Source organism: Jatropha curcas, chromosome 3, assembly GCF_041381405.1.
Source record: "Jatropha curcas cultivar XTBG-Jc1 chromosome 3, XTBG_Jcur_1.0, whole genome shotgun sequence".
NCBI lineage: Eukaryota > Viridiplantae > Streptophyta > Magnoliopsida > Malpighiales > Euphorbiaceae > Jatropha > Jatropha curcas.
The window spans coordinates 5,874,201-5,898,839 of NC_143153.1; the positions used below are offsets into that span (position 1 = coordinate 5,874,201).

The 24,639-nt window shown below is 30.8% G+C and overlaps 3 protein-coding genes across 3 annotated transcripts; all 3 read left to right on the forward strand.

Annotated features, from left to right (window-relative positions):
- Positions 1–286: 286 nt before the first annotated feature.
- LOC105641505 (glucose-6-phosphate 1-dehydrogenase, chloroplastic) lies at positions 287–2,754 on the forward strand (the record flags this gene model as incomplete). The annotated part of the gene is given in 6 exon segments (XM_089719679.1): positions 287–492; positions 576–725; positions 826–946; positions 1,037–1,266; positions 1,370–1,570; positions 2,165–2,754. Coding segments are annotated over 6 exon segments (1,164 nt in total), but the record flags the coding sequence as incomplete, so codon positions are not given.
- Positions 2,755–11,054: 8,300 nt separating this feature from the next.
- On the forward strand, positions 11,055–15,867 carry SAP (Transducin/WD40 repeat-like superfamily protein). The gene is made up of 2 exons (XM_012226136.4): positions 11,055–11,400; positions 14,197–15,867. The coding sequence occupies exons 1-2, from the start codon at positions 11,167–11,169 to the stop codon at positions 15,319–15,321; spliced, it is 1,359 nt and encodes a 452-aa protein (XP_012081526.1). The 5' UTR covers positions 11,055–11,166; the 3' UTR covers positions 15,322–15,867.
- A 4,668-nt stretch (positions 15,868–20,535) lies between these two features.
- Positions 20,536–24,281, forward strand: LOC105641504 (uncharacterized). The gene is made up of 8 exons (XM_012226068.4): positions 20,536–20,779; positions 21,054–21,181; positions 21,287–21,343; positions 21,451–21,543; positions 22,005–22,083; positions 22,235–22,359; positions 23,604–23,747; positions 23,829–24,281. Exons 2-8 carry the CDS (start codon positions 21,056–21,058, stop codon positions 24,066–24,068), a joined length of 864 nt encoding a protein of 287 aa, XP_012081458.1. The 5' UTR covers positions 20,536–20,779; positions 21,054–21,055; the 3' UTR covers positions 24,069–24,281.
- Positions 24,282–24,639: the final 358 nt, after the last annotated feature.

Genomic DNA, 24,639 nt, shown 5'->3' on the forward strand with positions numbered 1-24,639 from the left:
TTATGCTGATTCTATCTTCACTGGGTACTCAAATTTCGAAATGAATTGTTAAGGTATATCATCTAATGAATAACTACTAATTTTCTGAAATATAAAATTGTTTGAAAAGAATTCTCAATTGTTCATCTTGAATTTTAATAGTTGAGATTATGCAATAGATCATGTTTGCACTAACAGGAGACTCCAAATCCATGATTTAGGACACAAAAGATGAGCATTTTCTCATTTGATGGCAATGCCTCAATAAAGAAGCAAACTGATTATTAAACGAAATGCTCCTTTTTAGGCTGGAAAATTGTCAAATAGACTGTTTTACTTATCAATCCCTCCAAACATATTTGTGGATGTGGTGAGATGTGCTAGCCTTAGAGCTTCTTCAGTGAATGGGTGGACTAGGGTAATTGTTGAGAAGCCATTTGGTCGTGACTCAGAGTCATCTGGGGAGTTAACCAGATCTTTGAAGCAGTATCTGGCTGAAGATCAAATATTCAGGTTCATTTTGCTGAGTTGCCATTCATTAGAATATATTCATAATAATTGGAGGGACAATTCTATTTATGTTAAAATTTTTTTAGGATTGATCATTACCTAGGCAAGGAGCTTGTTGAGAATCTATCAGTACTTCGTTTCTCAAATCTTGTTTTTGAGCCTTTATGGTCAAGAAACTATATCCGCAATGTGCAACTGATCTTTTCTGAAGATTTTGGTACAGAGGGACGTGGAGGGTGAGTGACCTACGTTACAAGGTGATATAACATTGTTAAAATAAGACTGTTTCCTTAGGTATGGAATTCTTGAAGTTTGTTTGTTCATTCATTTGGGCAGATACTTTGATAACTATGGAATTATACGAGATATAATGCAAAACCATCTGCTACAAATACTAGCATTGTTTGCGATGGAGACCCCCGTTAGCTTGGATGCTGAGGACATTAGAAATGAAAAGGTATTTAGAATCAAGAGTTTTTTTTTTTCACCTTGCAATTATTATGAATTGATCATTAATATGATGACTTGATGAGGTTGGTTGATTCAGGTTAAGGTTTTGAGGTCAACGAAACCACTCCAACTTGAAGATGTGATTGTTGGCCAATATAAGGGTCACAGCAAGGGTGGTAAATCATACCCTGCTTATACAGATGATCCAACTGTGCCAAAGGATAGTCTTACACCAACATTTGCAGCTGCAGCTCTTTTCATTAATAATGCCAGATGGGATGGAGTTCCTTTTCTTATGAAAGCAGGCAAAGCTCTTCACACTAAGCGGTAGGTAGAAATTCTAACTAGGATCATGCCTTCTTCATTACTGTCATCACATGATGGGATATAAGTGATCTCATGACCTAGAGATGTTCTGATGGAAATCCAGAGCAGAGATCAGAGTGCAGTTCAGACATGTCCCGGGTAACTTGTACAAGCGGAATTTTGGAACCGATTTAGATAAGGCCACAAATGAGCTTGTACTCCGTGTACAACCTGATGAAGCTATATATCTGAAGATTAACAACAAAGTTCCTGGTCTTGGAATGAGATTAGATCGCAGTGACCTAAATTTGCTATACCGAGCAAGGTACGATATTTACATAGAGATGATCTGCAGAGATTATGTCAATACTCTAATTATTTACCAACCTAAATTTGTGATATGAATTACTTGACGCTTGAAATAGGCATATCTAAGCTTCATTTAAGATTCTATCATTGTGGCATTGGGGGAAGCTTAGATGTATACAACCTTCCCCTTGGGGTTTGAACCTCTAATCTCAATGGAGCTATCTTACCATAATACCATTGCACAAGTCCCATCCTTCTATAGTTTTTTTTGCTAATTTTGAGATGACGTTTTACTGTAAAGCAGCATTATGTCCTAATGAGAAACAAAAGGGAGTTGCTTTTTTCGGCTTTTTTTCTATAGTAGTTTTTGAACCTCTAATCACAATGGAGCTATCTTCCCATAATACCATTGCACCAAGGCCCATCATCCTTAAATAGTTTTCAGGCAAATTTGAGGTAATTTTTAACTGTAAAGGCAACATTATTGTCCTAATGAGAGTCGTAAAAAAGAGTTCCATTTTCAGCTTTTTTTTTTTTTTTTTCCTCTGATAGTCTTATGACTTGCATCTTTTTTCCTCAAGGTAATTGACACTTGTGATTGAATATGAAGGTATACAAGAGAAATACCAGATGCATATGAGAGGCTGCTTTTAGATGCAATAGAAGGAGAGCGAAGGTTGTTCATCAGAAGTGACGAGCTTGATGCTGCATGGGCACTTTTCACTCCGTTGTTAAAGGAGCTCGAGGAAAAGAAAATTATTCCAGAGCTTTACCCCTATGGTAGCAGAGGTCCGGTTGGAGCATATTATCTTGCAGCAAAACACAATGTTCGATGGGGAGATCTTAGCAGCGATATTCATGAATAGCTAAGAGCTCACACGGATTGGTTTAGAAGCTGCAGAGAGCATTTTAAACGACTTAAGGATTCAAATTAAGATGTAAGTTGTCATCATCGAGTATTTTTCTATTGTATAAAAGCAAGCAAAATAGTTAATATCAACAATGGTTAAATTCTGGATTTATTTGTGGATGTGACCAAATGCACCAATGGCAGACCTGAGCTGAAACTCAAAATCCCAAATTTGGGGAACATAGTAAATTCTAATGTACTGCACAAAACCATGTTGTAAGTCTATGTTGCCTTTGTATTTCCTGCATACAAGAAAGAGAGTTCATTTCTGAACAAAGGTTAATTCTAAATATTGTTCATACAGCAGGAGTATCACACTTACTTTATTCCTGACCTCCTATACCCCAAGACATAATGATCACTGGATTATTAGCTCTGACCAAGTCTGTATGGTTTGATCAAACCGCATTTATAGGTTTGATCAACTTGAGCACCTTTGATGGTATGGTTCAATTTTTAACTTTTTATAAATTGTGTTTAAGATTTAATTTGGATAAGTTTTCAAACCGAATCAATCTGAACAATGGACATTTATGCATTAAGATTGATATCTATCTAAACCAATGGCCTAACACCTTCTCTGTGTAGCTTAAAGTTGCCACTCCCAGGACTAGAGGTGCCATCAAACCGTTTCGAACTAGAACTGACCAGTAAAAATTAGTCTGGAATCCGACCATAATGGTGGTTTCGAGACGCACCTAAAACCAGTTGGGAGCACATTAGTCCCAATTTCATAAAAATAAATAACTCGTTTACAACTTGTTTACAAGCTAGCTACAAAGTTAATGAATCGAGCTCGAACACTGTTCCTTTATTAAACGTGTTCGATAAATATAGGTTTGAGTTTAACTTATTAAGTTTATATAACGAATTCAAACGAGTTTTTTCAAGTTAAGCATTTACGGTCTATTCTAAGAGTTATGTATTTCTATATTAAGACGGTAAATGAGCTGAGAGCTGAGAGCTGCAACTCGGCTTGGTTTAATAAAAGCTCATTTGAAAACTTGTTTAATAAACTTATTAAGTTTGGCTCAAGCTAGGCTATCGAGTTCATTTAATAAACAGACAGAGTAGGAGCTCAATTCATTAACTTCAAAAAACAGACAGTTCGAGCTTCATTCGTTAACTTCAAGCAAGCCTTAAACTAATTCAACAAGGCAAAATTAATTAAAATACATCTGGAAAAAAAAACAAAACAAGAAAAAATAGTAACAATAATAAAAAAAAAAAAGAACAACGAAGGAGAAGTACTGTGGTTGTTCTGGTACATGTAGTGATGTAGATGATGAAGAAATAGTAATGGTAGGTGAGCCCCACCACATTGATATCCTTTTCAAAAGATCCATTGCGTGGATTTAAAGAATCTAACAAACAAAGCCTATAGCTATATGTGTTTATAGGTTCAGTATCGTAAATAGATTCTGGCAGATTTTAGGAAACTAGACTAGCCTGACAGTACCCACTAAAAAGGAGATGCATTACTGTACTTTTTCTTCCAAACCCACTGCCCACAGGTTTTTTCTCTGCTGCATTACAACCATTCAATGCTATTAATTAACACATCATCGTCTTCCCCAATCAATTCCGGTCATAAAGAAACCCTTATTCTAGGTCAACAGACATTACTAAACCAATCCCTCTTCTGTGAGGAATTTTTGCTGGTTTGTTTCGAAGGAGGGGAGAAAAAAAAGGAAAGAAAAGAAGAAGATCATCACAGTGTTTTCGCAACAATGGCTATCATTGTGAAAGAAAAAAATAAAATTAGAACATTCTACCATCAAACCAAATGATTTTTTACTAAGAAAGAATGAGGCAAATCTAGGGATACATGATTAGGATTAACATGTGTAATTAATATTTTATCTTTAGCAAGAATCAAACTTGAGATATCTAATTAATTTTGCTTTAGATATCATTATGTAGCTTGACATGTTCATAGGAAAAATGGTGACTCTTATCCTTTGCTTGGATGAGAGTAGACAAGAATATTTTCCCTTGTTTGGGACCTGAAACAAAATTTTGAGAAATTAGAGGAAAATATTTAATAAAGTAATATTTCACTTATTTTTCATTTCAATTATGAAAAAAAGTCAAAATTTTCTCATTTTTATTAAATTATTCAAACATCCAAAATTAATTAATAAATTTTAACAATTTCGTAAATCTCATATTATTTAATTGATGATATAATTGTTAATTTTTAATAATAATATTTTCTTTTCTCTAAAATTTTACCGTTTCCAAATGAAGAAAAATAACATCATATTCAAATATAAGAGTGGAAAATAGTTATGGAAAGAAAGTCGATAATTCCTTATTATTTTTCATTTTTTCTTTTTCAAACAAGGGTTTTGATTTTTCAAGTTGATTCTACTCGTGAACAAAGTTGATCAAAATTCGATGAAATAAATTAAACCGGTTAGTTCAATTTGATTAAACTTTTCTCCTTCACATTATTTTTAGTATATATAAGAAAAAAAAAATATGTAGGATCATGAAAATCAAATTTAAAAAAAAAAATAAAGTCAAAAACTAAAAATCAAATTGATTCGGTTGGGTTTATAATGTTTTAGTTCAATTATTATTTAATTAATAATAATTTAATGGTACATTGCTTTTTAGATTTTTACATTAATTAATATATAAAATATTTAAAAGTTAGTTGGAGAGATCTTAGCTAAGATTTCATTGGGCCAAGGAGGTAGTTGGAGGGTGGAAATTTTACAACTTTACTACTTTTCTTTTTTAATACAATTTATTTTTCAATCAAATTATTTTTTAATGCATTTACGTAAATTATAATCATATTTGACCTTGACTACTGTTGACGTGAAATCAATTGTGGAATTTCAATTCGGATAGAGGTAGTTGGTTGAAGAATAAAGATCGTTTGATTTGGTCCACGCGTAATTAGTCTTTTTATGTTAAAATGAAATCATACGTAGAGACAGGAACTCTTTTTGCAGATTACTTTAGTTGCCAAACATTGGTAGTCACATATTTATCCAAATTTTAAATAATTTATAATTTTCTTAATAAATTATCATCATTATCTTAATCTTTTATTTGTTGGATGCACTAAATAAAATACTTTATACACAAAATTCTAATTTCATGCCCACCAAATTTGATCATGTTAACCTTTTTACTGATACGAAGAGTGAGTTCGAGTCCTCTTAACAATAATAACTTTCGTTAATTTGATAAGAATGTTACCTTTTATTATGTAGTTTTTTATGTTATTTCGATCTATTGAGCCTTTTAATTAAATTAATAAAAAAATAAAATTTTTTATTTAAATATGATTTGCAATTAATTTATTATATCTAAAAAAATAGATAAAAATAATTATCCACTGGTCTTCTCATAGAGAAATTGAACAAATAAATCAAAGTATATATTAGTCATTATATAGAAAATAGTAAAACTACGTTATGGTCATGTTCAGCAATGTTAACTGTTTTAATAGTTTTTAGCGGTTGTAATTACAGTCAATTGTTTTATTAGTTGTTAAATATTAACTATTAGTTATCAATTATTTATATAATTTTTTAAAGCAAAATTCATTAAATGTTAATGGAAATATTGTTTCATGAAATATTTCCCCCACTTCTAAATGGTTCTATAAATATTACATTACCAACCAAAACATTATAATCAACAGAGTTGGTATTTTTTACTATAGTTAAATTGCTAAATACTGTCCTAAAAGTTGTTGTTTATTGATAAATACAATAGTAAAATTAGATATGAACATTGATATAAATCGGTGCAGTATTATTTTTATTTTTTAAAAAAAAATATACTGTATCAACGGAGTTGAACAAGCCGGAGTAAACTACAACTTTAGACAAACTGTACATAGCAAACCTTATTATAAGGCCATGAAATTCAGAATTACTTCAAAAAATCTAGAATTTACATTATTGGAGAAATTAAATAAAACAAGAATTAGTGAAAAAGAAATAAAATTGAGAAAGAAATCAAAATCTTAATACAAACCATGGTTAAGTAGAAGAAAATAATGATCAGGAATGATGTGGAGTGGGTGAGTTGGGGGACATCAGCTTCACGCTTGATTTTGTTCTTGTAAACTCTCTCTTTGTCCGCTAAAGTCAAAATCAATTATCTTTTTCCATTAGACTATCAAAAAGTTTTTCTTTAAATACAAACATATATATGCCAATAAGTTACAACCTTTTTTCTTTCTTTTTCCCCTTTTCTTTTTTTAATTATGTATGTCTTGCTATTTTCTCAAACCAAATACACTTCATATTATGTATGGTGGTTATTTCTTTATTCCATCTCAATTGTCGGTTTTAAAATTGTCGGTTTCGATTTGAAACCGAAATTAGATAATTTATTTCCAACTTTTTAAAATTCCTTTTTAGATTTATAGCTTGAATAAATAATGATAATAATAATAAATATTAATATTGGAAAAAATTAAATCAATTTAATAAAAATTCTTAAAATTGGTTTCAAAAATTAATAATAAAATATTAAAAATATGTTTTTCATGGTTTTAAAAAATGAAAAATTAGAACCAAACTTTAATTAAGCCGTTTCGGTTATAGTTTGGAACCAAGAACTATAGACCACATCAGTGCCAATTTGACCAATTCAAGTATGATTCGGTTCCATTATGAAACCAAACAAAGGTCATGTCTAGTTTAAGGTATATAAATTTAAAGAGGGAAAATTATAGTACAATCCTTTTGATTTGCAAAATATAACTAGTCCGTTCTTTTTTTTTTAATATATTAATTTGTTCTTATATTTTTTTTTCTGTTACACTATACGGTCATTCTGTCTAATTTTTTGATCTTTTCTATTAAGTCAATAAGAAAACATAGATTTTAAAGCAGAGAAAGTAAAATATTATAACAGAAAATCATAATACAGTTACTATGATTTGAAAAATGCAATTAGTCTCTTCTTGTATTTTTAAAAATAAAATGGGTATTTTCATCATTTTATAAGGTAATTAATGGAAAAAATGTAAAAATTGGATGAAAGAACCTTATAGTATGATGGAAGTAAACTATAAGAATATTTTAGTCTATTTCCTAAAAGACATAGATGACCTAGTTGTATTTCGCAAATTACAGGGATCGTTCTGTAATTTTCTCATTTAAAAATTATTAAAAACTTCAATTATAAAAAAATAAGGGAAAAATACAGTACGATCTCTGTGACTTGCAAAATACAATTAATCTGTCCATATCTTTTTTAAAATACACAAATCTTTCTTATATTTTTCTTCCGTTACACTACTAGGTCATTCTGTTCAATTTTTGCATCTTTTCTGTTACGTCAATAAGAAAACACAGAGTTCAAGGGAGAGATACTAAAATATTATATCAAAAAAATTACACTACAATCTCTATGGTTGGAAAAATACAACTAGTATGTCTTTGTGTTTTTAAAAATAAAAAGGCTATATTTTTGTCATTTCATAAGATACTTAACAGAGAAAATGTAAAAATTAGACGGAAGGACCTTATAGTCTGATGAAAGTAAACTATAGATACGTTTTAGTGTATTTTAAAAAGTTAGGGACGGACTGATTATATTTTGCAAACCCTAAGAATATTTTTCTCAAAAAGTAATTATATTTGATTAAATTATATCAATAATAGCTTTTTAAATAATTGTTACAGAAATACCAAGAGATAAAAATAAAATTATAAAAAAATAATTAATGTATCCTTCACCTTCTCAAATGATATATGAAGTGAAATAAGGAAATTATTTTTATAGCTATTAGCTTGTTGTTAAGAATTGAAGAGTCATGTAATATGTATTCCTATTAATAGTGCAGAATATATAATATTCATGGTATATAATGAGGAATGGGAAAAAAAAATTTTTTTGAAGGGTCAAACCTAATACTTAAAGATATGAAGTTTATGCATTTCAATGGAAATTTTAAATCATCAGTGGTAAAATGCTTTAAATTAGTGATATCTTTATACAATTTAAGTATATTTTAAGATATTTTTTAAATATTAAAATAACAATTATTTTGTTATTCTTTCTTTTTTTTTTTTTTTGGAATGACAAATAAAGTGGAATAAAAAAAATTTTATAAAGTGAGACTTGAAATAGAACGGAGATAGCATTTAAATTAAAATGTTAGAAATTATTTTTAACAACTCATTGAAATAATTTTTAGTTGCCTAGATTCTAATGAAATATGAATCTTGTTTAATCGTTAAATTTTTAATGGTTAAATAGATAAATTTATTTATGAACTTTGTAATTTTAATTCTATCAAACTCTAAAATTTATGAATAATCTATGTGCCCTTCAATTTATAAATTTTAATAATATCAATAAATTTTTTTTGAAACTTTTTATTGTATGTATGTAAAATATTAATTTGATACGTAATTAGCATAATTTTTTTAAGTAATAATTTTTATATTTTTTTAATTATTTAATATATATTTAATTCATCTAATTTTATAAATTAAAATATTAGATAAAATAATTTTTAAGTTAAAATTTTTAATAGATATAATATTATAACTTGAAGATTTAACGAGTCACCGTGAGAATTGAAAGTACTGTAAAATTATGCAATAAAACTGACGAGTGAATTTACGTGCTCAGTGATTTTTTTTCCATAAAAACTAAAAATGTAGACAAAATCTTGTTCTGTTTTCACTTTTCAATAAGTAAAAATAAAAAAAGAAGACAAAATCCTTTTTAACATGGGCAACTGAAATTTGGAACATTAAACCATTTGACCTGTAAAAAGTCTAGGGGTTCCAGTGAGCTTGCAGTGAAGGCAGGTTTAGACAAAACCCCAACATGTACATGTATTCTAACAATTCTATCTGACCATAATTTCAACTATGAACCACACTCGTTAAAAATATAATTAGATAATATAGGTTGGTCCAAAGAAATTATAACATGCACCTGTAATAAAACACCTGTAAACACCATAGTTAATACAATGCCTCTCTCTCACTCCCTTCCATAAAACCTAAACATACCGAACCTTATCCACCGCCGTCTTTGCAGAGTTGGAAACCTTTCCCAAAACCCAAAAAACCCCATCCCCCCAGTACCATACAATACACAATAATTATGCATATGTTATCGTATATTTTAATTTATAAAATTCTATCATTAAATATTTTGACTTGTAAATATTATATTATTAAAAATTTGAACGATAAAATTTGATTGATTAAATACTTATTAAATATTTAAAAAGTTTAAAAATAATCTGTAAAATATTTACTTAATGTGTGGTTAGTACAATTTTTAGAATATAAAAAAAATGTTATCAGTAGTATGAAAAGGGATATAATTAATGTTATCAAAATATATAATTTCACAAGCATAATAGTTCTCTCACTAAATTTAAAGTGCCACAATTTTTTTATAGAGTACATAGATAAATTTATATATTTTGCCATATATTATTTCCATACAAACATACATATAATATATATACACATACATTAATTAAATAACTATATTTCGACATATTTAATTTAGTTGGTAAGGATGAGTTCTTGTTTCTTATTGATTAGTTAGAACTTTAATATTATTGAGTGCATTGTAAAAAATATTATTCTCTCCATCTCATTTTTTTTATTTGTTATTTATTTTTTGGATGCCTAAAATGTTTACAAGGTTTTTAAATTTAGATATATAAATAATTATTTTTTTCATAATAACATTTATTATTGTTCATTGAACGAAATTTTTTTTAATATTTTAATGAGTTAAGAGTAAAAAGGAAAAAATAACTTTTATTGACTAAATTCTAAATATGCGTGTTTTATCAAACTATGCAAACAAAACGGATTGGAAAGAGGATTTATAATCTATTATCTCAACGTGGAGGAGAGTCTTTTTAAAATTATCAAGAAAGAGAATTTATTAATTGCATATAATTTAATGAAGAATGTTATTTTACTATAAATAAGTTTTATTTTGAATGTAAAATTAATATTCTTTCGGTGTTCATAGCTATTCCTCTTATAAGTATTTTTCTCTTAGTTATAAATGTCTTGAAATTCGTTTAGAATAATTTGTAAATTTATTACTGAAATGAAATTATTAAATATTATAAAATATTTATTATCTCTGTTTCATAATACTTGTCATATTCGATAAAATAGTTTGTTTCAAAATACTTGTCACATTTGTGATTTTAAGGAGTAATAAATCTTTTTTTCTATATTTATCCTGTATGAACAATAATTATCACTTCAATTTTCATAATTTCATTAAAAATTAATATTAAATTAATAACAATATAATTAATTTACTGAATAATTTATTATAATTTAAATAAATTTAATAATTTTTTTAAAAGATATGAAATTTCAAACATCACGGATATTATAAAATGAAATTCTTTTATAAAAATTAATCAATGTTAACTTAACGCCAATGTATATATACGTATTACGTACTATTCAACTAGTCCTTTAGAAAAATAGCTTACTATTTTATTTTATTATAAACAATAAAAAAACATATTATAATTATAATATTGTAATGGCACTTTCAAGAAAGAAAAAAAAACATATAATACTATATATATCAAACACCCTCTTTTGGGACCCTCATCCTGCGTCTTTATCTACACCTTTTTGTCCTTGTTTCTTTGCAGCCCATATCTTTTTTCTTTCTTTCCCTCGTTATATATTCTTAGATTGATTAATTTTTAAATGTCTTCTTCTTCCTCATCTGAAGATGGCAATGGAAATGGCAGCGGTCGTCATTATGGTGCAGGAAGCAGCAGAGCAGGTGAATATGAAGGGCCATCAAGGACTCGTCCACGTGCCATTAACGAGGTTTGGCCTGAGCCATTTGTAGAAGCCCTTGCTGCTCAGGTGGCCATTGATGCTTCTCGCATTCTTGGCCGTCTCGCCGCAGCTCAGGCCCTCGCTAATGTTTTTCAGGTGCCTGTTGTTTCTTGATCCTTTTAGTTCTTTTTATATATACATATACTCACTATATTATTCACTTTCTTTATAAAATATATAAAGATTAATGGGTTTATTTTAACAATTAACAAAAATGATCTTGACAGTCAGTTAAAGAGAGAGATAGCCAATAGAAATATTTTATTTTGTTATTTTATTTTCGTAATTTATATGCATGCATCTATTGCTCCAAGAATAGACAAAATCTTGGTCTAGTCAAAGTGGTGTGTTGGGGCCCTGCAAGGAGCTGTAATTTTACAAAATCCAATTTTGATATTATGATTTTAGATTCTTTTGCTGATTTTCATTTCAATTAATACAAAGTTTTGGAAACTGAAGAAATGCTGACATTGTAATGGGTTTGGATGTATATGAGTATCCAAGGAGGTATGAAAAATGAAACTGAAACTACTTTATTTCTTTTATGGGTCCATTTCTAACTAAATTTTCTTTCTTTTTTTTTTTTTAATTATCATTTCTCGCAAAATTTTTAATCACATTTGATTTCCTTGGCTTTTGCCATTACAGAGATTCTATTTTTGTTCCCCTTTTCAAATCTTGAGGAAAAGGGCTTTTTTGGGGTTGCATTTCCCTTTCTCTTTCTCTTTCCCTTTCCCTTTCTTGGCATGAGCCTTTTTAAGGTCTAGAATCCCTCCCTTCCCTTTTTGACTGAACTTTCTTAGCTCTTTACAAAATCCATCTATTTGTACTTTTCTAAACTTAAAATGTGGATAAGAAATTTTAAGCTCACTTTTAAGTTGCCTGTGTTCGAGTTTATATTATATAGCATGATTTAAGGAAAGTGTCTAAGCTAGCAAAGCAAGATCTTCTTCTTTTATGTCTTATTCTTACCTCTCTCTCTCTCTCTCTCTCTCTCTCTTAATATATTTGTCTTTTTCTCATATTAACATTTCTAAACTACTATGTTATTCATATTTTTTCCCATATTTAGAATATTCTACAATATTGTAATATCTTTTCTTTTTTCTTTAAATGGAAAATGAAATTAAACTGTTAATTAAGTTAATATGTTTCTTGAAATTGTGGTTTAGTGCTTTAGTTTCTCTAATAATGAAAAATACCCCTTTTTTATATTCAAATAATTGTTTTCATTAGAGGCCAAAGAGAAAGTGAAAAAGAATATCAAGTAACAAAAGTAACTGATACTAGAAAAGAAAATTTTATAACAATTAAAAAAAAAAGAAAAAAGAAGGGAAAGTGTTAAAAAGAATGTGACAAATAAGACAATTATTTAGAAAGAAAAGAAAAGAAAAAAAAAAAATATATATATATATATAACAAAAATAATTAGTTCCTCCCTCCCCATTAGGCTTTTAAAAATAAGAGAAGTTGCAAAATTGATTGTTGTGTGGTCAAAAGCCAGCATGTGCAATGCCAAAAAGCACATGGAGCCCAATGCTTGTTTTATAAACTGACGTCTCCTTGTCATTTCAGAGATAAATAAATAAGTTGTTCTCGCTGCATCAGCTCCAGAGTAGAGTCAGTTGGTGACTTCTTTTTTGTTTTTTTCTTTTATTTCTTTGTATGACTCTCGAGGTTCTTTCTTCACATTATTATACTTTTTTTTAAAAAAATAAAAATTATACAGCACTGTGCATACTTTAGGTATGTAGAGGAAGTAGTAGAAGTTGAGAAGTGAGTCAAAGAAATAGCAGAAAAAGGTAAGCTAGGGGAAGATATATAGATTCGCTTCTTTTAACGAGACAGGCCTTTGGGCAACCCTTTCTTGGAAATGAAAGAGAGAGAAAGAGAAATATTGTGGGAAAGCACGCTTCTCCTCAACTTGTAATCCTATGTTTTTATACATTTTTGTATTTTTCTTTAATTTAAAATATAAATTTGGTTGGACAACAGCTAATCAGTCTTTGGCGTCTTCTGGTCTTCTTCTTCACCTACTATTTTTTTTTTTAAATAAAAACTTGTCTTTTCTTGCTTGTTTGTTTTATCTCTGTGTTGGAAAGATTGTGTGTAGATGTCGCATTGTACTTTGTGTACTTATCTTGTGGCTATTTTGGATTGAATAATAACAAAATCTTCTTGTAGTAACAATAAAGAAGGGAGTTGTCATAGTCTCCCTGATAGTAGGATATGTAGAAGCGATGCGTTTTATCATATTTTCCTTTTTCTGTACCCACTTGCTTCCATGTCTTTGTCTTTGCTACAAGACAACCTCATTCGCTCTTTCCCTTCTTTTCTTTTCTTTATTTAGAATTCTGACTTCTTCTCAGATTCTGACATCTGAACCAAAAACCCTTCTCCCTCTCTCTCTCGACCCTGCTTGCCATGTTGAAGTACTTTCACAATTTTTATTTAATTAACCTAAAAACCTTGTCTCCTTTCTTTTACTAAACATTCACATGAACATCCGTTATTTTATTTCCTGTTCACAAATCAGATGACATGATCTAAGTCTGTAGTATCATACAACAGTTCATATGGTAAGATCACACGCTCGGATAATTCAAAAACAAGATTAATTTCTTAATTTCATATAGAAAAGTGTAAAGATACCCATAAAAATTGATAAAAAAAAATAGAAAGAGAATCTTAATTCGATATAAAAATTTAAAAGTGCTCAAGTTATAAGAATTTCAATGTAAAATATAATTATTGTTTTTGCATTAAATAACAGTAAAAAGAACCATTAGTTTGTTCTATATCATTGTATATGCATGTTCACTTTGTATTTATGAGGGTTCGTGCATGCATGGCGATCGTTTGCTTAATGTCTACGTGTTTTTCTTTTTTTAGGTCTGTTCTACGTGGCGAGCCGTATCACGTTCAGATATGCTGTGGCGTCGCCTCACTCGCCGTATCTGGGGTCGTACCCATCTCTTACACGACACCTGGCGTGACGAGTACATTTACCGTCACCGGACGGCGAGGAATTTCCGTACCCGCACATCATCTCATTTTAATCTTCATTTTGATCCAGCAGATGTTGATGACCCTAATGATCCTGACGCTCTCATTTGCCGTTGCCTTGCTCTCTCCGACTATCATCTAGCTTGTGGCTTCTCAGATGGTGCTGTCCGCTTGTTCGATCTCCGCACGCGCCACCACACTCGCACCTTCCGTCCCCAGCACCGTGACCGCCTAGGCCGCTTCTCTCGCGCTGTCACGGGTATAATCATAACGAGCACCCGCTTGGTTTTTGCTACGCTGGATGGAGACATCCACGTGGCAATCATAACCAGCAATGCCCCTCCACGTAGGGTCCATTATGGTGACGTGGTGACTGACGGGGCATTAGTGGATTTTACGGGCCGTGGACAATGGTGGGTGGGCCTCCACGCTGGAGTTCCAGGCCGAGCTTTTCATATATGGGACAGTAATACTGAAGAGCTGACTTTCGTCGGCGGGTTGTTGACCGACCCGGACTCAGTCACAGGCTGGCACACACTGACCGAGTTAACAGAGTTGGTAGGCCGAGTTAGAGTCACGAGCTTAGAATCGGCCGTGGCATGCACGAGTTTAAGACGAATGGCATTTGATTTAAGAAACCAAGCGGTAATATTGCATGAGGAAGAGTACAGGAGAGGTAACATAGTGGGCTGTTTTGACGTATGGAACGAGGCGTATATTGAAGTGAATAACCGAGGAACCGCTAGAGTGCGCCGGGTGGATACGTTACAGGAGATATGCAGGTTTAACATAAGGCCACAAAGGGGAATGTTAGGGTGCATAAACGGAGGGTACGCGCTAATATGCGCAGGGGGTGTGATTAGGGTATGGGAGATAGAACGGACAGGAGAATATTTGGATAGTTTTGGGGACGGAGTCGGTGAGGTCAACGCATTAGTAGGGAATGATAGACACGTGGCAGCAGCATCAGGTGACGCGACAATACACGTATGGGATTTTGGGGCAGAGTAGGTAGAGGGAGTAGGAGTAGGACTTGACAGAAAGTAGGGGAATAGAGAGGGTTATGCAAGGGATGGTGACAGGAGGGGTGAGGTTATCAAAATAATAACTGACTCGAGAGAGAGATGTGTACTTAGTGACTTTGACAAATGAGGTGAGATGAGATGTGGATGGGCGTGTGAAACGCTATTTTGGGGACTGTTTTAGGTTTGACCGTAGAAGTTGAAGGATGTGTTTGGTTATCAAGTTATTAGTATTATTATTATATCTTGGTTATTAACTTAGTCTGTTGTTTTATGGCTTTTTTTTTTTTTTTTTTTTTTAAATTAATGCAGGTTCTGGCGGGGTATTCGAGCTGTTACTTGCTTTGTACTCTGACGGGTTTTTTCTTTTTTTTTTTTTTTTTTAAAAAGGGATTAAAATGGGAAACTGTGGTAGACTTTTGCTTGTAGCAATGGAATTGGATTCTGTGGTACAATTTGGGTTTGTGCCACTAATTTATGTATTCTTTCTAATTTCTGATTAAAAATGTAATGCCTTGGGTTGCCCATTCTTTCACTGTTGAGTTACTTATGGTATTTAAATGCAGTATTTGGAATTGGAATTTCTTCCTCTGTGCCTATTGCTCTATATTTGTCTATGTTGAGTAATTATAGGGTGGGACTTTAATACTATTAGTCTATTACTAGTGTGATTTGAAATGGTTATTCAATAAGAACAAAGTCTTATTTGATCCGTGGGCTAGGGTATTGTACATCATCTCTTATTTGTTTCACAGCATCTCTCAGAGTGATTTTTGCAAGTGTATTAAATCGCAACAAGTAATATAGAGTGCAAAAGTATCGTATCTAAGGGATCGCAACAAGTAATATGGAGTGCAAAAGTATCGTATCTAAGGGATTGTATATTAAGTATTAAAATTATATTAATCTATTATTATTTAAACGGTAATAAGGAGAATTATTTTAAGAAATTAAATTAAACAAATAAAAGAGAACAAAAATAAAGAAATCAAGCAACAATATTTAAAGAAAAGAAATCAAGGATTTAAAAACTACTACAGATTTTGATTTCACTTAATTTTATCCAATTTATTTTAGTAGTTTGTTAATCAATTTCAATTGTTCAAGTAGGGGAAATAACCCTAAAATCACTAACAAGCTCTCCCGATGTATTGTTAACTATTTTAATCCGGTCTAATTATCTATCTTCCAATAACGCAATCAAATATGAATTAAATCATTAAGTTTTATGGTTCGTTTTGTGAATTTATAACCTAAGGTCATTAACTTATGAAAACCCTCCATGAGTCAAACCATATAGCTTCCGCATCAAGTTATTATTCTCATGTAATTTATTACCCTATTTATATCAAAAACCCTTCTTCCGATAGTGATTAATGAAATAAATCAATCCAGGGGAGAAACTCTGCCTAGAAGCATTAAGTGCAATAATAAATTTTTTGAACAAAGAAAAACAAATCTAATATTCTAAATTGGAAAAGAATTCAAGCTACATCAAATCCCTATTATGAGGATTTAGTTCGTCATAGTAAATCTAATATTCTAAATTGGAAAAGAATTCAAGCTACATCAAATCCCTATTATGAGGATTTAGTTCGTCATAGTAATTAAATAATACTTGAATAAAACTTCATAATCAATATGAATAATGAAAAAAAAAAAAAAAACAAGATTAAGAGTTTAGAAATAAAAACTAGACAACATATACGTGGATGGCTTCCTTGAATCTTGGCACGAATCTTGAATGCTTCAAGTCTTTGAGAGAGAGAGAGAACTATGTAGAAAAATAATAAAGCAAGAGATGACCTATATAATGAATGGTTTCTCTCTTTATATAGACCTCCTCGGAGAGAATCTAACTCCGTTTAGAAAACAAAGTCCTTATTAAGTACGAAATTTTCTTTGGAGGTCATAAATTGTTTATGCTTGGATTTCTTCTTAATTAAGACTCTTCTTTCTTTCTAAATAGGCTTAGATCTTGTTTTGCACGTCAGGAGAATATCTGAGGTGGGCCCATGTAAGCTATAAAGATTGGCTCGCGTTTTTAGTTCAAAATAGCTTTACATTCGTAGCACGGGCGTGCTCCATGGCATGGGTTGGGCATGCCAGAATCTGAGTCTGTAAATGATTCAGCACGGGCCGTGCTCTGCAACACGCCCAGAGAAGTATTTGTGACATGGGCGTGCGTCATAGCACGAGCAGGGCGTGCTAGGCTCTGACTTTTCAAGATAAAATGCATCACGGGCATACTTAGGCAAGCACGCCCTGAGGTCCTTTTAGGCACGGGCTAAGTGTGCTAGAATCTGAGTCTCCACTTGATTTCCCTTAAGTTTAGCACGAGCATGCTAATGTGCACGGGCTGGGCGTGCTAGAGCCTGAGTGTTTTGCTTTATAATGCTATTTTCTGTGCCAAAACCCTGCAAATTTATTTAAGATCAAGTGGATTATAATCTAAGGAAGCTTTGAACAAAATTGTAATTAAAACGGAGTAAAAATTAGTTAAAATAATAAAATTTACTAAAATTCCAAATAAAAACCATATTAAAAATACTGTAAAAATGACATTTATCAATCTCTAATATGGATTTTGAGCCAGTTCAATTTTTTTTTATTTAGTTTTAAATTCTCTTTCATCCTTTTATTTATGCAACCAATCATCGTAGAAATAGAAGATGTGGTAGATGATGTATATTTATTTTTGTTGTTAGAGAATGAAAATACTTTTATATTATCAATTTTATTTTTGGAAGAGTGAGCCATTCAAATTTTCTCTTGCAAGGAATGTAACTTTCTTTAGAAGGATCAAGTTGCGTTTTTCAATATAATAAGCTTACTAATTTATCATATTATTTAGATATATTTTAAATTTATATTATAAATATTATTCCTTTTTATTTTTTTGAAATCATTGGAGGTGAACATCCGACTAATCGAGCCAAATTAGATTGAATCAATTCACTTTTTTCAATTCGAGTGGTATAAAAACCGGGTAAAATTCAATCGAATTGATTTGGTACATTTGAATTATTTGAGGTATAAAAATAATTTCATTAGTTATATACAGTAATCGAATCAAAATTAAAAATTAAATAATTTTTCTGACTTAAATTTTAAAGCATCTAATCAAATAATAAAAAAATGGTTCCATTTAATTTTATTTTCGGATAGAAATTGGGTATTGCTCATCCTAAGACACAAATTCATGCATTTGATATGTATAAATATGCTCCTTTTAAGACCTTGTTTAGTTAGTGTTTCTTGTTTTCTTTTGCTAATTAAATGGGAAGACAACGACAGTGTGATGTATATACTCTCAAAAGTAGATGAAAATAATAATATATTTTTAGTGTTTGAACTTTTTAATTTTAATATCTGGATGAAAAATTTTTACAATTTGAAAGATACAATTAAGTATCCATGAGTCTACAACCCTCAAAATACATTAGAGCAGATTGAGAAGAATTGTAAACGATTGATGTTAGGCCTTAAAAGTGTTTTGGATTAGACGTCAACTCGTTTGATGGTTATAACTTGCTATTTCCAATGCTTATGTTGCAATTTGGATGTTACCTCCTGAGTTTTTATTTCATGTTTTGATTTTTGATGTTTTCATTTAGTATTTCAGATCTTAGGAAGAGTGTAAGGGTAAGTTTTTGCTGATTTATTAATGAAGTAATTTTTCTTTTTTTTAAAAAAAATTTATGCTTTGATACATGAACTTTTTTTTTATGGTGTTTTGTTAGATGTATTCTATTTATAATTATTTGTATCATTTATAATTTATCTAATCCACATGTTGTTATTGAGCTTATATCTAATTAAGTCATACACATGTCATTAATTTGAAATTCTATGCGACAATACCAACAAAAATTCTGCATGCTTTATATATATATATATATATATATATATATATATATATATATATTGATTTGATAGTTTATAGCTACAAAAACATATTAAATAATATTTAAAAAAGGAAAAAAAAAAGTTTGAATAAGAACTATTAACCCTATTAGTAGAAATAGTTGAAATGCAAAAAATTTTGAATTCAAAAAAAAACGAATAATATGTTTAAAAGTAGAGACCAATATACATTTACTAAGAATATAGAAGAATACAGTGATACAACTTATATATAGTATTTCTAAAAAAAGCTAAAATGTTTCTTGAGGATAAATAATTTAAAATTTAAGAAAAGTGCATTATTACACTATTTAAAAAAAAAAAAATAAATGAAAACGTTTAGATGGAAAACATTAAAGATACAGTAACGGTTATTGAAGGAAACATTTGTTACTTCGCAAATTTGAGAGTAAAGTTTTGTTACAAAGCAACACATTAATACATTAATTGAATGGTTCATTGTTATTAAACTTTATCATTTTTTAAAAATTAATAATTAATAATAATTACTTAAAGCCATTAATACATTAAATAATCAAATCAAACCAAACCAAAAACAACCAATTCAAAGTAAATCCAAACCAAATCAATACATTAATACATTAAATAATTAAATCAAACCAAATCAAAAGCACTAACTCAAAATAAATCCAAACTAAACCGAAACATTAATACATTGAATAATCAAATCAAACCAAATAAAAAATAATAATTCAAAATAAATTCAAACCAAGCCCAATCAAGCCAATACATTAATACGTTAAATAATCAAATCAAACCATGCCAAGTGGAAGTCTAATCAGAAAAATATGCCACATGTCAAATTAAAATGTCAAATGGTTATGCCACATGTCAACTTTCTAAGAAAAAATGCTTGCTTCGTGTGTATATATATATATATATTGATTTACTTCCTATATTAGTTAGAACCTTAGGATTTATTAATTTAAAATGATTTTCACAAAATCTAATGAAATAAAATTTTAAGAGCATGAAATCACACTTTAAAATTATTAATTTTCACAATATTTCAAAAAAAAAAAAAAATCAATTTAACACCAAAAAGGCTCTTAAAGGCACATCGTAAGTTTTACTCACAATTAAAATTTATCATGATAATTATTCTCAACGGAGCAAGTATTTAGTTTTTCAAGTCAAATTAATAAATCTCTATAAAAATGAGAAAATTGTTCGAGTTTGATTCGTTTCATTAAATTATAAAATAGATAAAAATAAAGAATGATTTTAATAATTTTTTTTATTCCGCTTCCGGACGGCGTCGTTCTGCTGATTAAAAGACATTCTCTTCAGCTGACTCAATTCGCCGGTCCTTTACAGAGCCCAACCACGCCACATTGACATCATCAGCCCGCTACCACCGCCAAACCGCCGCTCCTATTTCATAACGCGTCACTTCCCCAGCTTCGCCCCCAGCACTACTGGTTCTTACACAAACTTTTTGACTTTGCGCTGACTGAGTGCCACCACTGTCCCTGACCGGTTAGTTTAGGCTGCTATTGGACTGCCAGTCAAACCCTAAGGTAAATATACCAGATGTTTGATTTTAATTCCCTTTTATCCCATTTTAATGCATTAGCCTCTGAGAGAGAACTTCATCTTTTTCGGTGCTTTATTCTTGCCTTTTTGTGAATTTGATACTGCTCACCACCTATTTGTGAAATTGTGCATGTGAGGTTTACTTAATTCAGAAATTGGGCGAGTCAATCCCTGCTAGTTGCTTTTGATTCTCATTGTATGCCTTACAGTTGGCTGTTATTGTTTTCTTATTTATTTCTTTTAATTGTTCATGGTAAGAAATGGTAGGACTTTCAGTTGGAGAAAAGCATTTTATTCAAGGTGGCATCAATCATAATCTCCGTTCTGATGGTCGGAAAAGAGATGCCTACCGACCCATTTTTGTTGAAACTGGAGTCATCCCTCAGGTAGTCGACTCTTCTGTCTACATTCGTTGATCGTAAATTGGGACCTTTTTTGTTGTTTTGTACTTTTTACTCTCTCAAGTGATGGCTTTTATGGTTTCATTACAGGCAAATGGCTCAGCACGAGTTAGGATAGGCACAACGGAGGTTATTGCTAGTGTTAAGGTATTTTATTGAATACCTACTTTTCATTGTAGATTTTGAAATGTTTATGCTTTTGAATTTCTTTTGGAGGTTCAAATACATTGTTGATTTGTTTAACTGCACTGCAGGCTGAGCTTGGAAAGCCAAGTATATTGCAGCCTGACAAGGGAAAGGTTTCTATATATGTTGATTGCAGTCCAGTTGCGGAACCAATGTTTGAGGTTTGCTTTCTAACATCTCTTCTTTTAATGGATGCCTGCTTGACATTGCCCATCTCAATTATCATCTGTGATCAGATTGCCACAGCTGATGTATTTTCTCATCAGTAGTTCATTTAAAACATCTATTGCACCCGATAGGAATTACCTCTCATTGTTAAATTTCTCCATGCATGTGTTCAGGACGATCAAGGAATTTTCTGAATATATATTTATGTTAATTAACTTTCTTGAAAATTCCCTTTTTTTTTTAATTTGACGCATAAAAATTGTTTGATAACAGATGAACTTTAAATTATTATTTTTTCACTGTCTTCTTTGGCAACTTTGAAGATGCTTATCCATTCTGTAATTTAAAAAAAAAAAAAAAAAAAAAACTGAATGGACATAGTTTACATATCTTTTTTGTAATTCTAACTATTATTCTTTTCTTGAACTATTCCTGTATTCACAACTTTGCTCAGAGGAGAGGAGGCGAGGACCTGTCAGCAGAACTTTCAGTTGCTCTTCAGCGTTGTCTCCTGGGCAGTAAAAGTGGAGCAGGTTTGTAATATTTGTAAAGCAAGATCAGTAGCCATAACTCTGTTGGCTCATGTGGTCTGTTTTTTTTTTTTTTTCATTTTGCAGTAATGATACATTGTCATTTAGGTCTTGCTGCGTAAGATATTTCATGAAATGGTTGAAATTGTCTCAGGGGCTGGAATTGATCTATCATCTTTAGTAGTTGCGGAAGGAAAAGTCTGTTGGGATCTTTATATTGATGGTCTTGTCATCAGTTCAGATGGAAATCTTCTAGATGCTCTAGGTGCTGCAATCAAGGTACCAACATTATATGCTAGCACCTAGGAATCTTGAAAAAATAATAATAACTACATATTGGGAAAGTTCACGAATATACTTTGTGCTTGAATTCTTTCACACTTCTTGGCGAGTTTGTTTTTTTCTTTTTTAATGTCATTTTAGTACTTGAGGTTTAATCATTGTGTGTTTTGCTAGTTTTATTAAAATTCTACTTCTATATGACGTCCATGTGTTGTAAAATGAGAATTAAGATTGAGTATAATCCATGTGAGGAATAGACAGCTCATGGTGCTGAAATGATACCACTCTGACCACTTTTTTTTTTTTTTCTAGATGAAATATCATTTTAAAATATAGATAAAAAAGTACTAAAAATAATTTCATACTTTTTTAGGCATATTAAAATCATCATTAATAAAGTAGTTGGTATTATACTATGCCTTTAGGGTGCTATTTAAGCATAACATTTATGACACCAGTGAAAATGATCCAATAATAATGGATCAAGCCTTGGTTACTAAAGTGATGCAAAAAATTGTTTTTACTTGAAGTGTGCTAAACCATCAAGGATTCTTTTGAGCTTTTCCTTATGGTTTGTTTAGGCAAGTGTGCATTTAAAATGAAAGTGGATTTGGATTTGCCTTCATATCTGTCTTTATATTCATACATATCTAAATGATATTTATATTTTTTCTATAAAATATTCTAAATGTGGAAGATAACAACAAATTTTTTCTTAATTAAGCACTGAAATTTAAAGTAGCTCACCGCTAGTTTACAATGCTAAATTGTATGAGTTCAAGATAAATGTTCGTACTTTTTTTCTTAACAAGTTAATATTCATTTGAGTCCTAATACTTTTAAAAGGTAACATTTTTTCCTCTAATTTTCTTCTTCAATATGCAAAAAACCTATTAATCTGCCAAAACAAAAACCTTTACCATCAATTAAATATGTCGGCATGGTTGTATTAGGTTTTGATATGAACAATTTGAAATAAATCCTTTACTGTATGAGAATAATAATCATTATTTCATATTAGAACTAATGGTTTGTAATTTTAGGAAGTTTTGAAATGTTAGGACTTCAGAAATTATTATATATACAAACAGACGAGGTTCTGACAATTGTCATGCTCGTGATTGTATATTTTGTTGCAAATACTCTGATAATATCATGTTTAAAAGAATTTCTTTGGCATAAAATGATTTTCCTGGCTCACACTGGTTATTGATATAATGTGCTTATTTTCATTGCCAAAGGCTGCTTTGAGCAATACAGGTATCCCAAAGGTCCATGTTGCAGCTGGTGTATCAGGCGATGAGCAACCAGAGGTTGACATTAGTGATGAAGAATTTCTTCAATTTGACACGTCTGATGTCCCTGTCATAGTTACGTTAACAAAGGTGATCCAGTTAACTGTTATCTCACCTGCTTTCAGAAACCATATTCTTTTTTCATCTTCAATTTGCTTTCCTAACATGTAGGTTGGAAGGCACTATATTGTAGATGCTACTTCAGAAGAGGAATCCCAGATGAGCTCTGCAGTTTCTGTTTCGATCAATCGGAAAGGGCACATTTGTGGGTTGACAAAACGAGGAGGTGCAGGGATTGATCCAAGCGTTATATCTGACATGACGTCTGTGGCACAACATATAAGTGAGCAGCTGATGAACAAGTTGGACTCTGACATAGCTGCTGCTGAGGCTATTGAAGATGAACCGTGACATGCATAGTGAGTATAGAATCCTCAGGTTATGAAGTCTGGTGATGAGTAGAGTAACAATGTGTTGTATACTTTATTGGTGCATGTGAAACTACATTTTTGAAGCACCACCATCATAATTACATGCAATAGTTGGGAATGTGTAGATTCTCTTTCTGTTATGTATTTTGATAACCAGGGGTTAATTTATAGGAGTTCATATCGTTCGATTTTATTTACCCAACTTTTAGCTTTGAACATTATAATGTCATTGTTAATAACAAGGTAAAAAATTTCATTTGAACAATTGGTTTCTGTTTCACTCTGGTTCTAAACGGTGGTTGAACAAGTTCTCCCATGAGTCACCTCCATCATCTACCGAGTTCAAAAGGACAACATTTTCTTCACCGGAACACATCTGCTATCTATTGTTGAATACCAGTTCCCACACTGGAAAATGCTTTTCCAAACACTATTAACTGCTATCTCACTGGAATTCTCGCTGCAGCACTTGCCATTACCGTCTCTAGTGGTTTTTTGGCGTTCTTTTTACTCTCAATTTTAAAGATTTTAATCTGGTAGCCACCAAATTC

Excerpts from the sequence above, each read along its gene's own strand:
- LOC105641504 (XM_012226068.4), top strand. The coding sequence starts at position 21,056 with ATGGTAGGACTTTCAGTTGGAGAAAAGCATTTTATTCAAGGTGGCATC. Across the intron at positions 21,344-21,450 it reads AGGTTATTGCTAGTGTTAAG|GCTGAGCTTGGAAAGCCAAG; the intron begins GTATTTTATTGA and ends ACTGCACTGCAG. Across the intron at positions 21,544-22,004 it reads TTGCGGAACCAATGTTTGAG|AGGAGAGGAGGCGAGGACCT; the intron begins GTTTGCTTTCTA and ends AACTTTGCTCAG.
- SAP (XM_012226136.4), top strand. The coding sequence starts at position 11,167 with ATGTCTTCTTCTTCCTCATCTGAAGATGGCAATGGAAATGGCAGCGGT. Across the intron at positions 11,401-14,196 it reads CCCTCGCTAATGTTTTTCAG|GTCTGTTCTACGTGGCGAGC; the intron begins GTGCCTGTTGTT and ends TTCTTTTTTTAG.